The sequence below is a fragment of the Schistocerca americana genome, chromosome 10 (genome assembly GCF_021461395.2).
Source record: "Schistocerca americana isolate TAMUIC-IGC-003095 chromosome 10, iqSchAmer2.1, whole genome shotgun sequence".
Lineage (NCBI taxonomy): Eukaryota > Metazoa > Arthropoda > Insecta > Orthoptera > Acrididae > Schistocerca > Schistocerca americana.
Window position 1 is genome coordinate 201,506,104 of NC_060128.1, and position 21,886 is coordinate 201,527,989.

Genomic DNA, 21,886 nt, shown 5'->3' on the forward strand with positions numbered 1-21,886 from the left:
ACAAAGTTTTCAACAGAAGTTTTAGAGAATTTAATTTTGGAAAAATGGTGATAACATTAACTGAAACTGCACGAATGTGTCAGATAATCTACTTTTATTAATACCGTAGCACACGTGAATTCTTGTTAAATTGGAAAAAACAAAGCTCAGTGTTGAAGTTGTACAGTGCACATACAGTTTCACATTACATTTACAATAAATGTTCAAAAAATGCAAGGCGTTTAGCTGCACATGTATGAACAGATTTTGTTGCTTGTTTCAGTTTCACAGGTTTGTATAATAAATAATCTTTGCTTCTCTGTATGTTATGGGAAAACTACTGCAGATACACATATGGGACACTTGTTAGATTCACCAGACCAATAACAACAAAACAAATGGAAATCGTGCTTCACTTTAATCTCTTACAGTTTTTCCAATGGCTTCGTATTAGCGAAGTTGCTAAATTTCGGGCAAAATCTTTTATTAGCCTAACTGCGTAACTAGACATTTGTGGACCCTTTTTTTTTGTTTAGTTTTACTTTCAGAATAACATAGTAAAATATTTGCATATCTTTGTGAATCGTCTTGTATATTTAACGAAGTTACTTTAATTTCCTATGAGAAAACTGAAGTACCTGCAACGGAGAATGACACCCCATTACAGCCACTAATGTTGGCAGGTATAAAGATAATATAACACTACTTATCTTCAATACGATTACGAGCTCGGCATCAGTTTTTGAAGCCGTACAATCGGATACAGATTCGAGCCTACAGGGCGATAATACGGACAGTAAGTTGGAGAGATTCTTTTATATTCAGATTTAACACTACAGAAACACAAAAGCACTAGCTACCGCAACACACAGACTCATCCCAGTGATTTAGAGCAACTCAAATTTTCATTGTATCTTAATTTGAGCCAACTTTTCCCCACCTACACATTCAGAGTTCTCAGTTCACCTACCTCTCCGACTCCATTCCGACACCAGATCTCACATGAACTCGGCAAGGAATCGAGGGCAAGTCGTGTCCAAATTGTTATTTCCTGGATCCTCAGCCATATTCCCCGAGCCACTGTACAGTACCTCGTTCCACAACTAGTCATCCCCAAAAACTGTTCCACTCGCAAACGGAAAGAGGGAAAAAATATTTTCTTCACAGTCACAGGAGAGAACTGTGGACAAGTCGAGTGCAACTATCTGGGCAAATGTCATTCCCTATATCCTTACCCTACATCTACACGTACATACACACAGGGATTCCGTCCAAATTGACGAAGTTTTTCTGTAACCCTCGTCGCGCGCCTTATTTTAGCAGTACAGAGGTGAAAGGACAAGTATAAACCTTTGACAAAACAGTCACTGGAACCTACTGTGTGTTTTAGGGCACTAATCTAGTGTAATAGTAGCCCACATTTAACACAACGGTCAGTGTCGCGACACCGACCACACGGGGGAGACTCACCTTGTCGGCGGCCGCGAGCAGGTCGTCCGCCATTTTCTCCAGCGACGTGGCTCGACCCGTGTATATGAAACGCAGCATTTCCCTCAGTACTTCGTGGTCTACGTCCGTAATATCTACTCGATTATATTTTCGCTCCTCCATCTCGTGTTCAAACATAGCCGCAAATACTGGCTCCGCGCTGAAAAGAAGACGGTACACTAGAAAATCTCTACCGTCTAAAGTATACGCGACAAATAACAGACCGACTCGTCTAAAGAATTTACTAAAAAACAAGTAACTTACCGGCAAGGATAGCTTTGTGGGCCTGGAACTCTCTCCCACTGACGGAGAGCGTCACGTCGCTGAACCTCTGATTGTCGAACAGTGAGCCCAGGTCCTCCGACAGCCGGCACTCTGGCACTTTGAACTGAACGGCGTTTGACTGACCCGAGATGTTCACACTGTCTGCCACTACACTCACCTATGAACACACAAGAAAAATAGAGGTATATACACATATATTAATGGGAGGGGGGGGGGGGGGGTGGGGGGGGGGGGAGGAGGCTCGCAATATATAAAAATAAAGAAATTTCGAACATGATATATTAAAAAAGATACATATTAACCATTGGACTGGAGCAAGTGAGGTCTGGTGGATGTGCCTCAGGTGCTGCCCTGTTTGCACACCTCGCTACACCATACGTATCCGAGACTTTCTAGGCTCGAAATTTCTAATTTTTTTTTTTGTTGGAACAATACTCTCTCAGTATAGTGCAAAGGTGAAGAACCGATAGGAAACCACTGCACCCTTCGTAATGCAGCCAACTGCGTTTACAGGAAATTACCGAGTGCGGCAACAATCCGCAGTTATTACACATGGGCTTTATTTCCCACACGGTGAGCTATATCGAGGGACGGCACACGTCTTCAGCACGGGACAACGATCACAGTGACTTCCTCAAAAACGAAAGAACTCCGTCAACTGCAGGTCTGCCCTAGAGATCACAGGTTTCCAAAGTGTGGACATATTAAGAACACGTGCCACGTCAGAATGAACGGAAGATAAACTTTGAAAATCACTATTATTTTCTACGTGCAACAATGAAGTGGTCACATAATGTAGTTCGTACGTACAGCAATGAAGAGAACATACAGTAGAATCTGAAGTTATTCGTAGAAATGTAGCTAGCAGTTTTCTATTTCAAAGCATTTATAAGAAACTCAGAAAACAAGTCAGAGAACAGCAGTTATACACATGTAAAGAGGAATCTCATTGTCAGACTGGAAGTAACACCCTCATTTGTGGGGACCCTGGAAGAACACAAATCACACAAAAAATCTTTATTTCTTGAAATGAAGCGAAAACAACCTTTGCAAGCAATTATTGTATCGATCACAAAGAGTGATAAAAGTGAAAAACACTAAAGAAAATTGATACGTAGGAGTACTGGAGGAGGAAACAATAGTGTTTTTCGCAAAGACTTGTCAGAAATAATGCATTTCCCAGACCGACCGAATAAACAGATCGGAGAAAGAAATTGTGCTTTCTAAACTAAGCACTACAGATTTATCACTAAGAAACTCGGTGCCAACGACTTAGTATAGGCCGTAGAATTTTATTTGACGAAGATAATTTTTCATAAAGCATCGGAATGTAACAGGCGGCCAACTGCTTTGCCAGATAGTAATCTACTGCAGTGGACGACCAGTGACTACGCAGCAAGCTTCAGATCAAAAGACAGCGGTGCAACCACTTTGCAGCTTCACCGAGAGCGACAGAAGCAGTGCAGTCGACAATACGACAAAGTCTAAAGCTCGGCAAATCCGAATGAGCCGTACAAACTACAAAACATTAATAAATTTCTCTCTCTCTCTCGTGTTAGTGTGGGGTCGGAAGAGAATGGAGTTTAAGTAATGATTTTCTATGCAAGTGTCAGTAACTGTCTCTAATTAGGGAACAGTTGTGCAATTAGTATTATTTAATTCCTGTGTCAGTATTAAAACTTTCAGTGAGGGAATTTTATGAGCTATTTCTGACCTAGGTACTTATCTGTAAACAGAGATAGGACAAAAGAATATTAACCTAATTGCTCAAAGTGTTAGGTTTAAAAAAGCTCTTGCTGACGTGAAGCCTAATTAAGGACAGGTAACTACAGTAGCTATTGACCTCAATATCAAATTAGATACAGGTAATGATAAAACATTCCAACAAGCCACAAAGTTGAAACCCGGAATTGATAACAAGGCGATATTGGGGAAAATTTAAGTTTATATCGAAAGGATAGACAAACGGGAAATGGAGGTGGCGTATTTGTCGCAGTAGTCAAACTCAAATCTGCCGAGTCAGAAAGTGATGCTACACGTGAGATTGTTTAAGCGAGACTCTTTATCAGGGACGAGCACAAAATACTCGTCGCATCCTGCTATCGCTCTCCAGACGACTCGTGATGTAACTGAAAACTTTAAGAGAAAACCCCAGTTCACTTGTACGTAAGTTCCCCAATCTTACTGTAATCACCGGTGGAGAATTTAATTGTGCAACAATTAATTGGCGAAATTATTTCTCTCAGTGGTCGATGTGATAAAACATCCTGTGAAACGTTACTATATGCATTCTCCTAATCTAACTAGAACAGATAGTGAGGAATCCCACTCGTGGTGGAAATACACCTGATCTAGTAGCAACAAATACACCTGTCCTCTCCGAGGATGTCCACACTGAAACTGGCACCAGTGACCACGACACGGCTGTGGCAATAATGATTACCACTGTACAAAGGATTACTGAAACAAAGATATATATACGACCACTGAGCTACATAAAAAAATCAGTGGTGTCGTATCTCAATGACGAACTTGACACTGAGCACAGCGTCAGGAGTGCATAGAAGAATAACTGGGTAGATATGTAACTAGTAGAACAGTTCGTAATGGGAAGGAATGTACTGAAAATTTTGGATCAAGGTAACCAGGCAGATGCAGTATTTCTTTATTTCCAGGGAGCATTTGACTCAGTGCCAGACCTACACTCGCTGTATCTAGTAAAATTTGTGACCGGATCGAAGACTTTTTGGTAGAGAGGACACAGCGTGTTACCTCAGATGGAGGGTGACTGTCAGAAGTACAAGCAACTTCTGATGTGCCCCAGAAAAGTAAGTGTGTATATTAATGACCTTGCAGACAATATTAACAGTAACCTCAGACTTTCTGCAGATGATGCAGTACTATCTGAAAGAAACTGCGTAACTATTCAATCAGATCTCGATAAGATTTCGAAGTGGTGCAGAGATTTGCAACGTGCTTTAAATAAAAAAAACCACACAGGCACACACATTCTTTCCTGTAACTACAATATCAATGAGTTGCTGTTAGAGTCAGCCAACTCTCACAAATACCCGGGTGTAACACTTTGTAGAGATGTGAAATGGAATTCTCACACGTTCCGTTGTGGGTAAAGAAGTTGGTACGACTTGTTTATTGGTAGAATGCTAGGGAAGTGCAATCGATCTACAAAGGAGATTGCTTACGTATCACTTGTGTGACCAGTTCTAGAATATTGCTCTAGTGTGTGGGATCCATACCAGACAGGACTCACACGGGATATTTAAAGTAAACAGAGGACAGCAGCACAAATGGCCACAGGTGTGTCATTCTCGTCACTGAGATACTGAAGGAACTGAACTGGAAGACTTGAAGATTGACAAACTATGCCGAGAAAGTTCAAGAACCGGCTTTAAATGATTAGGAATGCTACAAACCCCTACGTATCACTTCCGTAGGGATCGTGAGGATAGATTAGAGTAATTACTGCACAAACTGAGGCATTCGACCGACCGTTCTTCCCGTGCCACGCACGTGAATGTAATGGGAAGAAACCCCAGTAACTGGTACAATGGGACCTACCCTCTGTTGTGCACCTCACAGTTGTTTGCAGAGTACAGATCTATACGTTTAAGTCAGCAGAACGTATTGCCGAGTCAAATCGGGAAAACGTGCAGATAAAAAATATATTAGAGTTAAAGAAACAAACTCAATTTGAAAAACAAATTACATTCTGAGATAATGAAGCATTAAGATTTATTTAGAAATAAGGTAAATGAATGCTACTGAATGTGCTGAAATGAATTTCTGACATTGACTTAAGGTTAAATGTTTTGCAATATGTAAAAATTCATATGAAACAGCTGTCTCTGGTTCCACTGTCACAACATTGGAGAAACCTACAAATGATTTGAATGTTTTGATGTGACCAAACAAAATTTTCAAGAAAAAAGTTTTCGTATTTAATAATGATATACTTTTTAAGCTTTGCTTCACGAATTTTATTATTGCTGTACGACCTAGGTTTCAGGTCGTAAGCCCATTTTTTAGTACGCAACTGAGCCACACAATGAGAACCGGACAAAGATAAATGAGTCAACTTCTTAATGAATCTTAGTCTTAGACTGTAAAAGTTTTCTGTTGACAATTTTGACAAAATTATGTATCAAATATGACTAAACATACATTGGAGTAGAGCTACACACAGGAATGGAGCTTTTGTTACGTGTGAAGGCACCAGTATTCTTACATGTGGAGGTTATTGTCTAAATGTGGTGAATTACTGAACTCAGTTTGTCCATTCAATAATAAATCTGAGGATACACTCAACTGCCCCTAATTTCAAAAATTTCTGAGTGAGCTGTACACCATTTTCCTGTGTATGTAGGACTTTTACATCTATTCTGTATTTGTGGTTTTCATTTACAGAATGTTCAGCGAATGGTGAATCTGTCTCCTTTAATCTCCACCTTCTATAATGGTCTCTGAACCTGGTGCATATTAACACCCCCCCCCCCCCCCACCTGCCTACTGCACCCAGTGAGCAACACAAGCACACATGTAATTTTGTCAAAATTGTCCACAGAGAGAACTTTTACAGTTCAAGTCAAGAATAGATACACTGAAAAATTGAAATTTTTGTCTCTACCTGGTTCTCATCTTTGGGATCAGTTACGTATTAAAGAATTGCTCTACGATGCAAAACCTGGAACTACAGTAATAATAAGGTTTGTGGAACAAGACTAAAGAAGTGTGTCCTGTAGTTAATACAATTTTTCACCAACAACCCACAGTTGAATCAAAGCAATCAAAGAAGTCATTTGTTAGAACACCTCATCCATCAAGTGATCGAGAAAGTCTAAGCAAACTTTTCAACATTGTGAGCTGAATGCAGAAGAAGAAGAAGAAGAAGAAGAAGAAGACGGGATGGAGGGAGGGAATTTACATTGTGTACAAAGCTACAGACCGACTGGTGGATGAAATTTATGAACAGATTTTTGTGAACACTTTAAAATTAACTGGAATTCGTTTATGTAGCAATTAATGCCAATTTGTTTGGAACATTTGAGTCTGATGTAAAAATATGTTTTTGTGACTTAACAATGGCACTAAGGAGAAGAGTTTCTAATAAAAGGAGAGTTATGTTTGTTTCTGTTGAAAAGCTGCACTTTTTTTTAGATTTAACTGAAAGAGACAGTGGGTGCAGAATGGTAAGCTTACGCTTACATTTGGGAATTGAATTTTACTGGAAAGAATATCACAGGACATATTAAGCTACTCAAAAAACCACCAGATACATTAATATGCCTTCTCAGGAGGCTCACATTCATTGCAAATTTGTAGCAGAGGGAAACTCTGCATCACAACCCCCCCCCCCCCCCCTCAAGATTAAGAGGTAAGATGGCTCAGTACATAGCCTATCAAAAACTGAACACAGATCAAGTACAGGAAGAAGAAGAAGAAGAAGAAGAAGAAGCCGTACTGAACTGTGAAAAAAGGAGCAAAACAAAGACAGTGAATGGTCGAAAGTGAAGATGTGCAACATCAAGCGTAGAAAAGCCACGATGTCGTAGCTATGTAGTCACAATATTTGACTGCGTGTTCAAACCCCCACCCCCTCCCCCCCTCCTCCATATTTTTTTCTCACAATGATATAAACTGTCCATCCAGTCTCAGAAGTGTCTGTTCGTTGTATTCAGATCTGTGTCTGCGGTGTGGTGTAACACCATTCGCAACAGTGAGAAATAAGACTAGACCTCCGATTCGTTCTACCAAATACCACGTGTTATGACTCCTGCCTTCCAATTTGGAGATTTTAACTATGTCCTCAGTTGTAACATAGTTCACACCTATTTACATGCAGTTTTCATTTCTGCGATAAGTCTCTGCGATATCTCCCTCGCTGTCATCTTTCGTCACATTTACTTGCAACAGTAATATATTCTTACCAGATGTAAGCAGTGTGTAGTATGACAATTGCCATAACTACGGAAGCGGAACAGGCGTCAGTGACTGGACGGAAAAAAAAGGGACACGAGGGAGATCTGAGTAAGGATCTACTGGTTTGCAATTCAACTCCGCGATCACACAATCTCAACACAGTGGTTCTTTCATTTCTCTCGGTGTTTGGGCCCTTCACTGTTTCCATTTTGTTTGTTTTTGCACAGTTCCTGTTTCCATGCTTTGTGTGTGTTCAGTTTTTGACTGGCTATCTGCTGGGCCATCTTACCACTAAATATGAGGGGGTGAGGGTGGGAGTAGGGAGGGAGGGTGCAATGGGGAGATTTCCTCGTCAATACCCACTTAAAAAATGATAGAAAAATTAAATTGTTTTCGTCAACCTTTTTTGCTTGCTGTGGAACAAGAGTTTTTAGTTGCTGCAGAAATTTTATTTCATACTCAGGTCGATTAGTAACACTTTTGCTAGAATACTTGAGCAGAATTGGAGACGCACTCAGTGAGGTGCTGTCAGTAACTACTGGATTCTACATAAGATTGTTCACCTACGTTCATTGTAAATTAACAAATCTCTGGAGTATACAAGCAACAACCAGTGAACATTTGTAGGCACCATCCCCAGCCTTCCCACTACCCTCGGGAGGCACGTCCACACTAGTCAGTCTCCCACACAGTATTTATTATAAATCATTAATAAACCTTGGATTAGCATTGCAGGAATTCAGGGGTACACACACACACACACACACACACACACACACACACACACACACACACACACTTATTACTTCATAATCACCACAATATAGTTTGCCATTTTTGTATTAATTTTGTGTTTTGTAGCTTCCTTTTGACCGTTTGAAACTAGGACAATTTCAGAGACACAGCACTAGGAACAAACAATTCACAATGAATGACAATCATTGCAAAGTAAGAAGCAAAAATACAGTCTAACTCCAAAGGGACAAATCCGACAAGTTTCCCGTACGTCAGGGCACCGAGTGGGATTTGTCGGAGGTAGCTAGGAAATGGAGTAACAATTTACCTCACAAAAAATGGTGAGTTTATCATCCGGGAGAAGACCATTTGCTTCGTCCAGGAGAAAATCCCTCCGGATGAACTTCTTGAAGCCCCAGTCCTTGCCTTGAACGAATCTGTAAGCTCGCTGGCTCTCTGCAAAGATAAGTTAGAGGCAGTGTAAAATACGACACGACTGACATCGTACAGAAAAAATACACTATTAATCTCACAGATGTAACACGGGTAAGTAATGTACGACAAAGGAGCATTACGGGCAGCAGGAGAACTGAAACTTACCCATCGCTTTGGTCTCTTCTCGTTTGGCATTAAGAATGGAGAATTTAAACTTTGCCCGAACTTCTGACTTGTTGCAGGAGACTAGAAGCAAGTATAGGGAGAGGTAGTCCTTGCTTTCTTCATCCAAACCTTTTGGATTGACTCGTAAACACCTGCAAAAATTTTGAGTGTATCCGACTTCACAAGTAAATCTTTGTAATTTAAAATCAAATGCATGGAGCTCTTTGCACTGAAAAATACAAATTTGAAAACTGTACACTAAAAATTGTATTTTAGTAGGTGGTATGCAGACTGCGGAGGAGGAGGAGGAATAGGGGTTAAACAGACTGAAAAGGAGATGAGGCCTGTGTAGTGATATTTAGCAGTACTACAAGTAAATCAAGTATTGGAGTGTAAGTGTAAAATATCGTTCAGTGAACGCATTTACTAGGTAAGCTTATTCGCAATGAGTTAAATTGGCCACATTCAGTATTTCTGTGCTCTTTACGAATACAAAAGCGATAGCTGCGAATGCCACAATAACTTACCATTTCAATTTATCATTGGCGCCTGCCGAAAATGTTGACGATTTTAGAACTTCGCCCATCTCTTCGCGACAAAAACTGAAATTGTTTATTGTCCACATATAGCTAAATTTGACAACTTTGACCTGCAAAGAAAAAAGACAATAATTAAACACCTTTTAAAGAAATTTACCTAAATCTAAAAACATCTGTGAAAGGCTCTTTAGAGTGAGTGGGGGGAAAAATTGTTGCCCTATAGCGTTTTGTCTTCAACCATTCCCGTCTGAGTTCAGAGCATTTATGCGACTCACTCTCAGTGAGAAACTGACTGGCAACAAATCTAACAGCACATTCGCAAATCACTTTGTTATCTTCCTTCGTGGGGTTCCCGAAAACTCCGACAGCACTATCGTACGGGTCACGAGCATCGTGTATGCCGTCTCTCTTATAAATGGAATAACTTCCCCAGTCTTCCCGACAGGTGACCTGTGTACCCAATGCATTCAAGTCGTTACAAACGAACACTTAATCACTGACTGTAAAGCAGCATACCATTAATCCCGTGCAGATAATGAAAAGACCCGAAGTTATTTCGTGCAAGACTGTGCAAGTGCCTACGACAGCACACTGAGGTGTTTTTGATGATTGGAATCTGTTTTGTTTCTGAAGCAGCGACTAATTCTTAAAGTTCATTTCTTAATTAGAATTGGTATTCCACCACCACGCCGTCAGAGCGACAGGCCGGTGTGCTCGGCGAGGGGGTGGGCGTGGGTGGGGGGAGAGGGTCGCGGCACTGGTTCCTGTGCAATCAGTTCCCTTAGTATGTTAAATGGTCCACATTCCTAATAAGGTGGCGAGTCATTTCCCAATATTTTGCGTCTAATGGCCAGCTGCCAACAACAACAACAACAACAACAACAACTGGCATCACCCCCACCCTCGTTTCACGTAATCAGCTGGTTGTCGTCAGTCCTGAGACTGGTTAGATGCAGCTGCCCCTGCTACTCTCGTGTGCAAGCTGCTTCGTCTCCCAGTACCTACTGCAACCTACATCCTTCTGTATCTGCTTAGTGAATTCATCTCTCGGTCTTCCTCTACGATTTTTACCCTCCACGCTGCCCTCGAATACTAAATTGGTGATCCCTCGATGCCTCAGATTGTGTCCTACCGACCGATCCCTTCTAGTCGAGTTGTGCCACAAATTCCTCTCCTCTCCAATTCTATTCAGTACCTCCTCACTGGTTACAAGATCTACCCATCTAATCTTCAGCATTCTTCTGTAGCACCACATTTCGAAAGCTTTATTCTCTCTTGTGTAAACTATTTATCGTCCCTGTTTCACTTCTGTACACAGTTACACTCCATACAAATACTTTTAGAAAGACTTTCTGACAAATCTGTGTGTCAACAAATGTATCTTCTTCAGAAACACTATATAACTTCTCTACTTCGACAATCACCAGTTATTATGCTCCCCAAATAGGAAAAACCACCTATTACTTTAAGTCTCATTTCCTAATGTAATTCCCTCAGCATCACCTCAAACTACATTCTATTATTCTCATTTTGCTTTTGTCGATGTCCAGCTTATATGCTCCTTTTAAGACAGTCCATTCCATTCCATTCCATTCAGCTGCTCTTTCAGGTCCTTTGCTGTCCCTGACCCAATTACAATGTTGTTGGCAAGTTTTTATTTTTAATTCCTCCTCAATTTTTCTTTTGCTTCCTTTACTGCTTGCCGAATATACAGACTGAATAATATCGGGTATAGGCTACAACCCTGTCTCGCACCTTCCCTTTCGTGCCCCTCGACACTACTGCCACCTGGTTTCTGTACAAATAGTAAATGGCCTTTTGTTCCCTTTATTTTACCCCTGCCACCTTCAGAATTTGAAAGAAGAGTGTACAATCAACATTGTCAAAAGATTTATGTAAGTCTACAAATGCTAGAAACGTAAATTTGTGTTTCCTTTATCTTCTGAGGTAAGTCTTAGGGTCAGCAGTGCCTCGTGTGTTCCACCATGTCAATAGAATCCAAAGTGATCTTCCCAGAGGTTGGCTTCTACCAGTTTCTCCATTTGTCTGCAAAGAATTCTTGTTAGTATTTTGCAGCCGTGGCTTATCGAACTGACAGTCCAGGAATTTTCACACCTGTCAGTTGGTGAGCCTGATAATTTCAGTATCTCTCAATCACTCCTATCTCAAAGATGCGACACGATTCTGCACCCTTACCACGCTTGAAGAATTCTAATACGAGGTTATTCTAGAAGAAAGAACTACTATTCAATGATGTTTCACAATATCTTGTGACACTGTTATAGTCGCCCAGTGGAATAACTAAAACTGTAAGTTTTACTATTACAAAAATGTGTAAGTTTTACTATTATTTGATATTAAGTTCTTGTACTGATAGTAACTGAAATTTGTATTGTGCACAGTAACTGTTACTAATGTAAAAGCTTTAGTACGACACACACAAATTCCGCAAAACAATATTTTATCACGTGAACCTTTTCTTCAGCACAGCTTTATTATTTTTTTAATCAAACAAGCTAGTATACCATTTTTCCTTTGAGTAATTGGCATTTCCTGAATGTAGAAATGTTTATACATATTTATTTTTATCAGTTTTAAAAACGTAGAATGTTGCTCGTAAGCAATTAAGTTCTCGCAGAATAACATATTACATTATTTTTACACGAACATAAACATACCTGAATGTTTTATGAAAGTGAACTGACAAAGCCTGCTCAGAGGTTTTCATTCATCAGAGACCACACTTAAGAACGACAAAGGTGCCGTCCGGCAGCCCAGTTCCCATCTCGGGACAGCACGCCGTGCTAGAAAGAGAGCTGGTGCAAAATGTGCACGTCCAGATCTACAACACTGCCAGCCCAAAATTAAAGCTCGACTTTCTTCTCTTGCACGACATCCTAAAATGGACACCAACTGCCCACCGAAATAATGATCCTGCCACTTTTCCGGTCACAGTGCAGAAATGTCGATACACCCTCAGTTCTAGAAAACAGTCTAGGTCGCAATGACGGCAGAAGCTTCACTGCCTTTTCGAGTGAGGCACCTTCAGAATTTGTTTAGGAACTGCGAGTAACACGTCGGTCGTGAGTAGGCGCAACCTTTCACTGTGCATTCGTCAAAATCCAGTACGCGCAAAATGTGTGCCGCAACTGAAATTTCAGTTTCGGGCTGTGCTAGAGATCAGTGTCACCACAGCCTACAGTCCACAGCCAAAAAAAAAAAAAAAATATCTCAGACGTACGACGTGACGACAATGTCTGCGACCGGTACGGTCTAGTGACGTCGAGCCGAGGGAACGACTACAGACGGAGGTAAGAATTTTACGATTTCCTGCCGGTGCAATACTTAGACAAATTACGGACCACACACGCCCCTACCTCACCCGTGCCGAACCGACACCGAGTCACGCGACGGAGATCCGAAAGCCCAATTTCTGACGTTACGTACAGTCGGAGTTTCTCTCATTTATAGTGAAATCGATAAATGATTAAAAATTGAACAACTTCTCCTCTCAGTACTCTACAAGTATTACAGTCGACCCAATTTCTCGGCAATTCCCGATATCGCTGCAACAGTTGTCACTTTTACTTTAAGCCCGTTGAAAAGGTAGCAGTCTGAAACTGTACCGACAGCTCTCTTTTTACGAGAGAGAGAGAGAGAGAGAGAGAGAGAGAGAGAGAGAGAGAGAGAGAGAGAGACTTTTAGTTGTTCATCGAATTCCCGTACCTGTTCCACTGCGAATCATTTAGCTAACTGTTTGTACACCAGTCATTTAAGTAAATCCAGTAGAGATACGGAGACAAATGGAGGAAACTACGAGACGGCCAGCGGCGTGCCCCGCACACGGCACCTGCGGCCGCGGCGCTAATCTTATCGCGGGCCTTGGCGGCGAGGCCCCTCCTGTTAGCGCCGCCGCCTCACACCACACAGGCGGTGGCGAAACGACCGACACCACAGTGTCCCGGAAATTAAATTCACCACCCGTGTTTCGGAGCATTACAGTTCCGTTGCCATCTCACTTTATTTGGGGTTTTCCAGGAAGCGCAACCGGATCAGTGCAACGCCTGGAAAAGATACACTCGTCCTCGAAAACTGGCACACGATGATCCGAGTAGACACGGAAGATTACAAAAAGACGATACACTGGTCTGAAGTCACGTGCGACTCGGGGGCGCATATGAACAGACGACAGCTTAATTAAGCTATACCGAACGAGGTATTTCGATGTCAAACGATGACGATGTTGATGTCGATCGTAGGTGAGGAGCGCTCGACATCACGGTCATCGGCGCCCTGTCAGCACGCCAAACTGACGGGTGAGAACGACGGTTGCACCCCACACGCAGAGCAACTTGTAACGCATTAAAGTCTGCCTCCCGCCAATGTAGGGACGAGACAAAGTGGCACCAGTGTCTGCGAGTACCCAGACACCACCTGGAAGTGACGACCACGGAGGAGCAAGCAGAACCTCCTCCCGGCGGTGACGCTCCATCTGAGCGACAGCTGTTTGTCTTCTGCCGCCTTCGACCGTAATGCGTCTGTCGGAAACTGAGATGACTGCGTGCGACACGATGGGACACTGGACGTCGAGGTGGGAAGCGCGATCGAAGCTGCGATAAAGAAATTAGGACTATTGCGACGATGGTTTCAGAAAAGGCAGCTGAATTTCCCGGCCTCCAGAAAGTAAGCGTCTAGGCGTGCGACAACGTTAGAGCAGTTTACATCACGAGCCCTCTGCTCCGCATTTGTAAAATTACTACGTTTACGTGAATGCTTCCGAGGAATTGACTCCTGGTAATGTCGGATTTGGGATCGGCTTTCCGTCGACGCGAGGGAAGTGCGAGACGAGAGACAGGAGAGAAGGGGAAATTTAAGATAAACGTAACATTTTAAAATTTATTAATGAGCAGCAACATCAAGTTTCGGAATATCTTCTTTATAATTTTACGGTTACTACGGCGACACCTGGTTAATTTTTACGTTTTTATATACTGTAATACAGATGGTGATTAAGAATTTCATTTTGCAGTTTTTAAATGAAATTTGAACGGAATTTCGCCTTATTGTCCGCACTACGATTAGTACACTAGGTGAACTACATTTAGAACGTTCACTGACGTAAACGGTCAACAAAGCTTCGACTCGTCGCTGCAGGATTATTAAAAAACACAAACTGCAATACTTCAGCGACCTGACAAGCATCACGGCCAGAAGAAAATATTTTTTGAAGTTGGGGGCGAGGTAAGGACGAAGGAAGAGTAAAAAAACGTCACGTGGTAACGTTTTTAGACATATAAGCCCACTGACGAAGCAGGATACGCACACGACAGGGAAGAAATTTTAATGCATTTGGTCCTAAAAGTATCCTGAAATCACCACCAGCGTTTTACCGTCACCTGGGGCTCAACCGCACTTAACCGATCTGTACGAAATCCGGCAGCAAACTACACCACTCGCCCAGATAACTGCGGAAATCTTTCGGAAGTCTACGTACGTAATTGAGAAGGTACGGTTCAGATATTGCACGTTACATAACAGGTGCAGGACGGAGCGCGAGCGAAGAAGCGCTGCACCTGGCAGCGCGCGGGCAAAGGTGCAACTCGCGCACACATTCTGCCAGTATACGGAACAAATGAAATCATCCAACAGTCTCACCGAGGGTGCACTTCCCAGTAAATTGAACAACACACGTGGAAAGATGGAGAACCTTCACACGGCGGTTCTCGTGTGACCTCGTGACCGGGAAGGGCACTTCTGTCGTCGGGGAACTCTACGGCTGGCACGAAGTCCCGGAAACTTGGTGACTACGTTGACGGCGACGGCACGCAGTGGAGTTTCTCCTGTTCTCAAGTCCCCTCGTACGACTGGACGCAGCCCGCCTCTCGAGGGAGCCCGGGATGCCTGGCGTCCGCGAGAAACCTGTGGCGCGTACGTGGCGAGCAGCCTCGGGCGGAGATACGAGGCGGAAAGACGACGACCGTGGCGGCGTCGCAGAATTGGCACCTGCCTTATCTGCCATCCCGACAACAGACACTCGTTTTGGTGTTTGTGGGACGCCATTACCGGTGTGGTTACACTGACGAGGAGAAAGATGAAGATGTTACGTAACCCCAATGACAACTGTCTACGAGGATGAATCGCGACTTCTGCAACAAAGTGTCTGGTAACGAGCCAGCGACTAATGCCACTCGTTATAGTCCCCTAATGAAACAGCGCAAGGTTTCGGATGCCTGTGCTGTTCCTTTCGGTTATTTGTTACATCCAGGACACGGCCTGCGTCGCGAAGGAGATTCCGTAAGAAAGACAAAATTGTGGGCTATTTTAAGTGTCAAATTTTCGGCACGTGTTACTTCGATTGGCAGGCGACACGAAGTAATTTATCGGAACGGAGAACGGCTGTGGTGCACCTCGGCACAGTAGTACTCCCTTTCGATCGTGTGCTTTTAAGTTGAGTTATTAAATGGTATTCGTGATTTGGAGTAAGTAGAAGCCCCAGCAGTGCTCGTCAGCACAAATCAAAATTACTAGCGAGGTGCAGCAAACCGAACATTATCTGCTAGTGCAACGTCCCATACCGCTACACAGCAGGCGCACTTATCAGTTTTAAGGAAGCGATAATATGCGATGGATACACAGTAGCGGCAAATGTACCGATAGAGCTATGCGCTACGAAATGTCTATTTTACCGCGATTTTTCTTTCAACTGCCACACAGCTTCGTGTCCTAAGTGTCACCTGTAGCGTCATACCTACAGGTCACAATGTTTTTTCTCGCTGACAATGCGAGAAACCTAATAAATTGAGTATAGGAAGTATTCGCACGGAACTTAACGCTGCCTGCCTGTTAAACACAATACGTTCGAATCTCGTAGAAACCACACATTCCAGGTGTCGGGTACCTGTTTTAACGTGGTCCTTAGATCAGATTCTCGATTGTCGTACACGCGAGTGCTTTCCTTCGAGCAGTCGTTGAGCTTACCACAGAGGCGCGTTCACTGGTAAACCGCAGCCTGAATATCACTAAGCTGGTAGCACGTATTTCCAAGACGGCGTCACCATTGGGTGAATACAGTACCTTTGTCTCAGTTAAAAAGTATTTATTCCCTGTGTTGAGGTGATGTACACGACACGAAAAAGTATTCGAAAAAATTCCATCTCGAGTACCTGTAGTCAAGTCTACTGACTTTGGATGGAGAGGCTGCAGTCTACAGGATTCGTGTGGCAACAATTTTGTCGTGCCCGTAAGCACAAGAGATTTGTTACACGTTTTATCTGGAGTGTAGCACTGCATGGCAGCGAATCATCGGAGAGAGAGAGAGAGAGAGAGAGAGAGAGAGAGAGAGAGAGAGAGAGAGAGAGAGAGAGATACTATGATAGCTCTGAAACGTCGTTGTCGAGGAAAATACCAAGTGAAATGGAGACAGGTGATGGCTAATCAAGTACTGAGATTAGGCGAGGAAAGTAAAACAGTACAAATGATAGTGAGGAAAACATCTGCGCCAGGACTCTGATTAATTGAGTGCAGGAAAGTGGGGAGAGCAACACGACAACGTGAAATGCTGGATGACAGATGAGGCCGAAGTTAACAGCAAATTAAGAAACAAGCGCAACAGACACCAAGATTAAGTGATTACGGTCTTATGTCTTTCCATATTTTGGGTATTTCACAATGCAGTAACGTGTCACGAACAGCCAAAAGTTATCTTCAGTCTGTCAGCAGATAGAGGCCAGACAAAGACTTATGGGAGCTGTAACAACGGCCGAGTAACGACTTTCTTTCAGGCAGCAAATTGAGCAAGGAAACTGAACAATTGTGAATACCTACATGTTTCCGTGCAAGTTCCAGTTTTTCTGGTCTCGACCTCCTGATGCGAGATATGCACGGATGTGGCACTAGAATCGTTCTGCAGTCAGCAGCAAATGCCTGTTGTCTAAACTTTCAATAGTTTCTCGCAAAAATAACGTCTTTCTGTCAGGTATTCCGATTCGAGCTCCCTGAACATTTGCCTATTACTCTCGTGTTAATCGAACCTAACGACAACAAATCTAGCCGCACGCACTCTGTATTACCTCTACGTCTTCCTTTAATCCTGCCCGGTGGGAATCCCAAACACACTAGCAGTATTGAAGAATCGGTGGCACTAGTCGCACATAAATGAGAAAGTTTGTGTGTCCGTATGTTTGTTCTCCTTCAAAGTGAAGCGGGTGGACAGATTTGAGATCTCTGAAACAGCCTGTGCCCTGAATTAACACACAAAAATACTTTTTTTCCGAAAAACTAGGAGCGGTTATGTGAAACAGCAATACTGGGGCCCCAAGAATAAATCGCCAGGACACAAAAAATCCTTGACCAAGTACCACGTGACGGGACCACCTACACTGATGAGAGGCGGCGCTACTGCACACCCTGACAGAGCCGCCTCTCCAGTTCGCTCCCGCGGCACCTGGCCCGCGCCGCGCCGCGCCGCGCCAGCCCGGGTCGCGTTAGTGGGCCGCGCGGCGGCCGCGATTCGCCAAAGAGGTCGCGCCCCCAATAGCCGGCCGCGCCTCCGCAGATAAAGCAGGCCGTCACTCAGAGGCGCCCCTTCTCATTTCGCGTCTACTTTCTGACGCAGCCACGTGTCCCACCTGGAACGTTGCTCTTCGTGTTAAGCACTAACGAGTCGGCAAGTGGTATTTACTGCAGTTACACTATCATCGTAAGTATCCGGACACACCCAAAAAACACACTTTTATATCAGGTGCTCTGTGCTGCCACCTACTGCCACGTACTCCATACCAGCACCTCGGCAGTCGTTAGACATCGTGAGAGCAAGACAGGGCACTCCGCGGAACTAACGGACTTCGAACGTGGTCAGGTGACTGGGTGTCACTTGTGTCTGTACGCGAGATTTCCACACTGCTGAACATCTCTAGGTCCACTGTTTCCGATGAGATAGTGAAGCGGAAACGTGACGGGATACGTACAGCACAAAAGCGAGACCATCACACAGGAATTCCATACTGCATCAGGATCCACTGCAAGTACTATGACAGTTAGGTGGGAGGTGAGAAGACTCGGATTTCGTGGACGAGCGGCCAAACGACGCCTCGCTTAGTGCAAGGAGCGTAAACATTGTACGATTGAACAGTGGAAAAACGTTGTTTGAAGTGACGAATCACGGTACACAATGTGGCGATCCGATGGCAGGGTGTGGGTACGGCGATCGCCCGGTAAACGTTATCTGCCAGCGTGTGTAGTGCCAACAGTAAAATTCGGAGGCGGTGGTGGGGTGGTGTGGTCGTGTGTCTCGTGGAGGGGGTTTGCACCCCTTGTTTTGCGTGGCACTATCACAGCACAGGCCTACATTGATGTTTTAAGCACCTTCTCGCTTCCCACTGTTCAAGAGCAACTCGGGGATGGCGCCTGCATCTTTCGACACAACCGAACACCTGTCCGTAATGCACTGCCTGTGGCGGGTTGGTTACACGACAACAACATCCATGTAATTGATTCGCCTGCACAGGGTCCTGACACGAATTCTATAGAACACCTTTCGGATGTTCTGGAACCCCGTCTTCGTGCCAGGTCTCACCGACCGACATCGAAACCTCTCCTCAGTGCAGCACTCCTTGAAGAATGGGCTGCCATTCGCTCCAGGACCTGATCGAACGTATGCCTGCGAGAGTGGAAGCTGTCATCGAGACGAACACCATACTGAATTCCAGCATTTCCGATGGAGGGCGCCACGAACTTTTAAGTCATTTTCAGCCAAGTCTCCGGATACTTGTGACCACATAGTATTCCTACGAGGAAATTTTATCCGGCAAAAATTTCTCTAATATCCACATAGATGGCGACAAAATAAATTACGTACGGTGGAAACCGGCACTAGGTCTTTAAGCGTGAAACCGTGCAGCTTTGTATTTGACGAAGCGTAAAAAAGGCGCCACTGTTTGACAACTGCAGGCAGTCGTGTCACGAGGTGCTGACGGAGGCTCGCCTGGAAGTCAAGCAAATGACAACCTATGAGGGATGCCCAGGATTCTCTTCTTCGTAAGAGGTCCGATGGCGACACTTGCACAGACCACACTCGAGTGCAGAGCAAGCGTGCAAGGTTCGAACGTGCGGCGCATACGAAGTACTGACGCGAAAGTGGTCACGGATTTGATTGGCGAGAGGTTAACTGAATGTCCGGTTACCCTACGTGGCAGGCGAAGGAAAACTCCGTACATCATTTCGCGACGGCCTGTAGTTCAGGGCAGTCACCGGGAACATTGTTCAGACTGCAGCGTACACTGCGCAGAAGCAATCAGACCACCCACCGCCCGGGCACAAGCTACAGCAGCTTGCAGCGTGCGGATGTGAGTGCACAGGAAAGATGCTGAGAATGTAGGCAAGTAGAAAGTGTGCTCTAGCTTCCGATATACGGTGTAAATAGAGTACAAATTTCTTAGTGATCATAGTTAGATTTAATCGTCGACAATTGACCATGCCTGTGAGTAGTACTGCGCGATTTAACATATTCTGCCTAGAGTTCGGACGAAGGTGGGCGACGACAGTAGACAACCGGCGTCTGTGTCTGTCTTCGGATGTTAAAGTCTAGTTACTAACAAACCACTTACCTCGATACGTCAGCGTGTTACACAAATCACTTCTATCGTGTTCCATAGGATAGTTGTATCCGCGTGTGTAGTTCGTCACGTTGCATTCGCAGAACCCACGGATTAGGTACGACCCTCCGCGGCTGCCTGCTTACTGCCCCAAGCCCGCATTTTAAGCTAATCGGACAAGGCTGTACCAGAAGCAGGCGAGCGCTCTGGCGGCAGCCACGGAGGACCGCGAAGGCTCGTGACAATCCGCACAGCAGCGCCAATACACGCCCCGTCTCTCGTTGCAAACATGAGAATGCAGACGAGCTACAGATGTGAGGCACTGCCTTTCCCGAGGAAACCGATCCTTATGTGGATTGGGCGAACCGCGTAAACCTAAATTGCGGTGGCCGGAAAGGCATTTGTTTCAGTCACTGCGACATGCAGACGTAGCGTGCGCCCACCTGCCGCGTGGCTGCAAGGAACGGCTCTCTCAGGCCTTACTTCTGCACGCTTTCCCTACAAGAGCATCGACGCATTTTCCTGCTCACCACCTCTACAGAGGCAGCCAGAGTGATAAACGAATTAAAATCTAACTAGTCGGCTCAGTGTCGTCCTTTAGTAGTACAGCTCGTCCAAGACACTCAGCGGAACCACCGACAACGAGTATCCTCAGCTCTCTGATTAATGCTACATAAAATTAAAGGAAGCTCCCTCGTAGTCAAATACTTAGCTGAAAATCTGGTACGCTCCGCAGCTGTTAAGTATTTTTTTTTTTTTTTTTACAAGAAATACTGCTGTACACCTCGTTATACGACACCGGCGTCCATCTTGCTCAAACATTCTTTGCCCAGACCGGAAGTTCCACGACAGTAATGTCCAAGACGACCGAGAGGTGTGGCCGTTTAGCACTCAAAGCTGTGACACGTACACAAGATACCCCGTGCACCAGAGCTAAGGAAGATAATGGCCCCTATGGTCATCGCACACACTTTATAATCAGATGTTAAATATACACGAGGTTTTATGTTTTCCAGACCGACGTCAATTTTAACATCAAATATTTCATGCTAGGCGTACATGTAGTTTGATACAGATGGACACAACACGGAAGTTTTATACATCTGTTCTACTACAATATATACAAAATGCTTTGTTACAGATGTGAGACGACGCGCACTTTTTTCTCTGTATGTCTAAACCGCCGTACCGGACGAGTAAATATTTTTTAATGCAGCTCGTGGTGTAGGGCAACAAGTCTCTACAAATACACGTTTTGTTGATGTTGCAGTACCATCTGTTACATATACGAGCACCTAAACCGTAAAACGTGATAGATACTGCAACTAAAAATAGTAATGTATTTGACGCCAAGAAACATTCCTGGAACACAAAAAGTAGCATTAATCAGCGAATTCACACACAACACACAAAACACAAAACAGGTGGTTCCATCAAGCCGCTTTTTACAAACAACGTGTTCCGTGAAATTAAGACTGTTTCAGAACGTATTTTGCGATATTGTTTAGATCGTAAACACTTACGCAGTGAGAAAGAACAGCATTTTCCCGAGACGCAGAGAAAGGCACATACTAGGACGTCCCCTTTGCTTAATGAGAAGAAGGGAAACATTTATACAGCTTCTTTAATGCCTTACAGTTGCGAGGCAATTTCAGAATATTTTATACCAAATGGCGCCCCGTATTCCTGGGTGGTGGTCGGCAATAGCTTCTGAAGCATTCGTCCACTTAC

General features: G+C 44.0%; 1 protein-coding gene across 1 annotated transcript in view; it reads right to left on the minus strand.

Moving 5' to 3' along the window:
* The window catches only part of LOC124552416 (protein roadkill), a 154,863-nt gene that overhangs the window by 10,694 nt on the left and 122,283 nt on the right, over positions 1-21,886 (minus strand). Inside the window, exons 3-7 of the mRNA XM_047126683.1 lie at positions 9,552-9,673; positions 9,025-9,176; positions 8,753-8,880; positions 1,728-1,909; positions 1,450-1,627 (exon numbers count right to left, since the gene is read on the minus strand). Coding sequence (XP_046982639.1) covers positions 1,450-1,627; positions 1,728-1,909; positions 8,753-8,880; positions 9,025-9,176; positions 9,552-9,673 — 762 coding nt within the window. The remainder of the gene's footprint in view (positions 1-1,449; positions 1,628-1,727; positions 1,910-8,752; positions 8,881-9,024; positions 9,177-9,551; positions 9,674-21,886) is intronic.